Source organism: Antechinus flavipes, chromosome 2, assembly GCF_016432865.1.
Source record: "Antechinus flavipes isolate AdamAnt ecotype Samford, QLD, Australia chromosome 2, AdamAnt_v2, whole genome shotgun sequence".
NCBI lineage: Eukaryota > Metazoa > Chordata > Mammalia > Dasyuromorphia > Dasyuridae > Antechinus > Antechinus flavipes.
The window spans coordinates 472567915-472572657 of record NC_067399.1 but is presented as its reverse complement, the minus strand read 5'-3'; the positions used below and the strand labels follow the sequence as shown (position 1 = coordinate 472572657).

Here is a 4743-nt window from a genome sequence, read left to right as displayed (position 1 = left end):
TTCCATCTTTCTCCTTATTTTTAAATTTGAGTTGTGCTCCTGGAGGGGAAGGGGCACTCTCAAGCTCCTTGCCTGAGAGTGCAGGTTCTTTCTGTTTACCTGGTGTTACATTGGTGTTTCCTTGAGGCTTGTGGTGGAGAGGAGTTGTGTCTAATGTTGTGCTGAGGCCTGGATTAGGGAGTGGTTGAAAGTATTAAAGGCCGTAGGACCCTGACAGTTTACCTGGTGCTAATTTGAGACTCATAGGGAGTCAGTCCTAGTGTTGGCATCCATCTGTGTGATGAAGACCATGGAGAAGGGAGTGACGTGGCACTGACTTCTGCCAATATGTGAAGTATGGGCACTGGTATCTGCCTGTTTGCCTGGAGCTGTACTGAAGTCTGTGACAGATACCCATGATAGTTTACTTGAGTATGCTGAGAAATTTGGATGGGTGAGAGGTATTCCAACTCTGGTGTCTATCCCTTTCTGATTATGCTTAGGCAAATTGGAGATCTAGATTTTGGCATTTGTCTGCTCTACTGCACTGGGATTTAGGACCTCCCTTCAGTTTGCTGAGGCTGGTCTTTCCGCTGGCTTGCCTGGATGCTTCCTATCCTGGACTGAGTTCTCCTTTTATCTGAGTGAGATATGCTTTTCCTGACCTTCCAAATTTCTTGGGTTAAATGATTATTTCATCCCATCATTTTGCTGGTTCTGGTGTTCCAAAATTCCTTTCTGGAGTGCTATTTTATGGTTATTTGGAGATGCATATAAGAGACTTACCGCTTACTCTGTCAACTTGGCTCCTGGAAATCTCTAAAAATAAAGCTTTTTATTTATTAAAAAATATTTTCTATCTCTTTAAGTATCAAATTCTTTCATGTGAATGAACAAGTTTTAAGACTAACTGTACATAACACCATTCTTAGAAAACCAAAGAAGAGTCCAATAATGGAAAGATTAATTGATATAGATAATAATTGAATTATAAAAAGTAAGTTTTGCTATTTGGGTGAAATGCTATTGTCATGAAGCTGTTATTCACTGGCCAATTATTCAACTAAAATACATAGTTTGTTTAGTAGAAAGGGAAAGAAATATTTTCCCACTCAATTTCTTCAGGTCACAACCCAGTCTCAATCTTTGTCTTTCAAATACTTATATTTATTTACAATACTTCTACTTATTTGCAATTACACATTTAACTTTATGTGGAAAAGGATCCAGCCTGGAGGAAGATTGCCTAATTTTCCTTCAGCATGCAGCTCATTTTCTGAAGTTTAAGAGGTCTATGATGAAAATTCTTAGGAAGTCTAAAAGAGGCTGGGCTTGGAAATTATATTGTAATCCATGGTTAATAAGAAGTCCCCAGTTTGTACTGGAAATCTGGGTAGTGAGAGGTATAGAAAATCTCAACAACTTTTAGAGCATAGGTAAACTAATGGCTCCAGATCATGAATAACATCCAAAGCACAGGGAGAAAGGTATTCTCAAATAATGCTTGGGGGGGTATTCTTTTTGTATGTATAGTCTAATTCATATTATATTGTGTGTGTTCTTGTAATGGTTTAAGCAGATAAAACTAGATGGGAAGATATAGCAATTGTTTAATGAGATCTGGAATGGGTTTATTTTGGAAGGCATGATTAGGGTGCTATTCTCACATTCACCCAAGATAGTGTGAGCAAAATGGAAGGTTGATAGGATACAGAGAGAGATAGTAATAAGGACAGACAATAGATCTGTGATTTCACTGGTAAAGGGAGTTCTCAGTTGAAGAAAAGTCATCTACCAATGCAGGTTGGAACTTTTCTGCATATAGTCATTTAAAGTCTAGAGAATTGAGACATTAAAGATCACAGTCATTTGCGTGAATTCAAAATAGGTCTTATTCCAAAGTCTGTTTCTAGTTGTAAGAAACAAAATATCTTACCAAGAACTCCACTGATGAATGTAGAAAAGATTTATTTTACATTCTTGCAAGCATAGTTGTCTAGGTGAGTTAATGCACCTTCAAAACTCTAAAGGTAGCATTTTATTTACTATCGCAAAAGCACAAATCCCTCTCCTGATTCTCCATTAATTGGGTGTTACAGAAGTTACACTACATGAATCTCCAACCCTTATTATATAGCCAGGTCCTGTTCCCAAGGACTTTACATTCTAGAAGGGGGAAGATAACAGAGGAGGGCAAACAGCAAAAAAGCAAAACATTCTTTTCAATCCCAGGTCACCACACCTGATTACAAAAATTGATTTCTGCCCCTAAGGAGTTTATATTTTTTAGGGGTAGCATAATCTCCATCCCTTGGTTATTTCTTGATGTTCTTGTGATGTTTCATTTCTCCAATTTAATTTTCATAACTGTGGAAAGCAAGTGCTCATCCATTTTTTACATAGTGATATAAAATTCACATACAAAGAAGGTCCTGCAAGATAAATATTTACTTAGAAAATCACAAATGAACACCATTTATAATGAGTGTATTGTATTTTTATTTAGTGTGTTAAGTCTTTCCCAACACATTTTAATTTGGTTCAGGCCATGGTCATTCAGGATGCTATTTTGACACCTCTGGATACCATGCTCACTCCCTTCATAATTAACAAATTCTAAAACTTGTATGGTCCAGCAAAATAAATCCCCAAATTAGACAAGACATATGTATGTCACAATATAGCCTCAAACACTTATTAACTGTGTGACCTTTGATAAGTCATGTAACCTTATTTACCTCATTTCCTCATCTGTAAAATGAGCTGGAGGAGGAAATGGGCACCACACTCTGGTGTCTTTCAAAGAAAACCCCAAATGGTGTCACAAAGAGTCAGACATGATTGGAAAACCACAAAATTATAATCACCAGCACTACTACCAAAGCACCTACTAGTAGTTGTAAAATATAGTTATAGATAATTTACCCATAGTTTAGGTCCTGGGATGTTTTAGGCCTGGATGGTAGAGGGTTCACTTTTCAAGAGTATGAGCTAGCCTCAGAGTCTTTTTCAGGGAATTCTTGAATTCCTTATTTCTCAGGCAATAGATCAGAGGATTCACAATTGGAGTTACAATAGTGTATAGAGCTGAAATCAATTTGTTGGAATTCTTTTGATCAATGGCCTGGGGACGGACATATATGAAAATCAAGGCTGTATAGAAAATGATCACAACGATGAGATGAGAAGCACATGTAGAGAAGGCTTTCCAACGGCCTGTGGATGATGGGATCCGAATGACAGTTAAAGAGATGTAGCCATATGACAGCATGGTAGAAATGAGTGGGAACACCAGTATGATGAACCCCAGGATGAAGTCTACAAGTTCAGCTGTTGAGAAGTCTGTGCAAGCTAGTTTAAGGATAGGGGAGATATCACAGAAAAAGTGATTAATGACACTAGACCCACAGAATGTGGCATGAGAAATAAAGTAGACCTTGATCACAGAGATGGTGAAGGCAGTTGCATAGGAAAAAGCCACCAGCTTTACACATAGCCTTGTAGTCATGATTACTCCATATCTGAGTGGGTAACAGATGGCTACATAACGATCATAGGCCATAGAAGCCAGAAGAACACACTCAGTGCAGAGAAGAGAAAGGAAGAAGTACAACTGGATCATGCATCCAACAAATGAAATGCTTTTTTGCTGAAAGAGAAAACCACTCAGCATCTTGGGAATGATGTCAGAGACATACCAAACTTCCAGGAATGACATATTGCCTAAGAAATAATACATAGGCTTATGAAGGGAGATATTGACCCAAACAGTAAGGATGATAATGAAGTTCTCTAAGAAAACAAAGAGATAAACAAAAAGGAAGAGAAGAAAAAGCAGGTACTGGAGCCGTGGGGTTGTGGGGAAGCCTAGGAGAATGAACTCACTGATGTGGCTGATATTCTTTCCTTTCATTCTGCTTCACTTGAAGGTTACGGATCTGGAAAATAAAAATCATTGTACACAAAATAGAGTACTAAATGGCAATAACAACATTATATAAAGATCAATTCTGATGAACATGGCTCTTTTCAACAATGAGATATTTGGGGCCAGTTCCAATGATCTTGTGATGAAGAGAACCATCTAAACCCAGACAGAGGGCTGTGGGAACTGAGTGTGGATCACAACATAGCATTTTCACTCTTTTTGTTGTTTGCTTGCATTTTTTTTCTTTTTTCTTTTTCTTTTTGATTTGATTTTTCTTGAGCAGCATGATAATTGGATATATATATATATATATATATATATATGATTGGATATATATTGGATATATATATATATATATATATATGATTTAATTATATTTTAGCATGTTTAAAAAGTAATCAAAACAAACAAAAAACAAAACAAACAAAAAACATCTCAGAAGAGAGGCTCATTGAGAAACTTCCCCTGTTTTGTTCTTGTTATCAAAGTTCAAATATATAGGTGATATGATCAAGTGGAAAGAACTTCCCTCATACAGAGATTTCTTTTTTTTAGTAGCAGATGACATTCCTGTATTATAATTTGCCTATCAGTGGATCCCAGAGATCACAGAATTCCAAGAGCAAATAATTCAAATCTCGAAAATAAACCAGTCACTCTAAAGAAAATATCTGAGATAGTAAAAGGTGCAAATTCCTGCCTGAAAAAATATTTGAATCAAGTGGCCTGGTCCATACTGAGTAAGCAGAATTCCTCATATCAATATTTTTATATTTTATTTTTAATTTATTGATAAAAGAAGCATTTCCATAACATAACATAATAAAAAGATGATT

At 36.4% G+C, this 4743-nt stretch overlaps 1 protein-coding gene across 1 annotated transcript; it reads right to left on the bottom strand.

Moving 5' to 3' along the window:
• Nucleotides 1-2950: 2950 nt before the first annotated feature.
• On the bottom strand, nt 2951-3892 carry LOC127546818 (olfactory receptor 6B2-like). The gene has a single exon (XM_051973758.1). It carries the CDS (start codon nt 3890-3892, stop codon nt 2951-2953), a length of 942 nt encoding a protein of 313 aa, XP_051829718.1.
• Nucleotides 3893-4743: the final 851 nt, after the last annotated feature.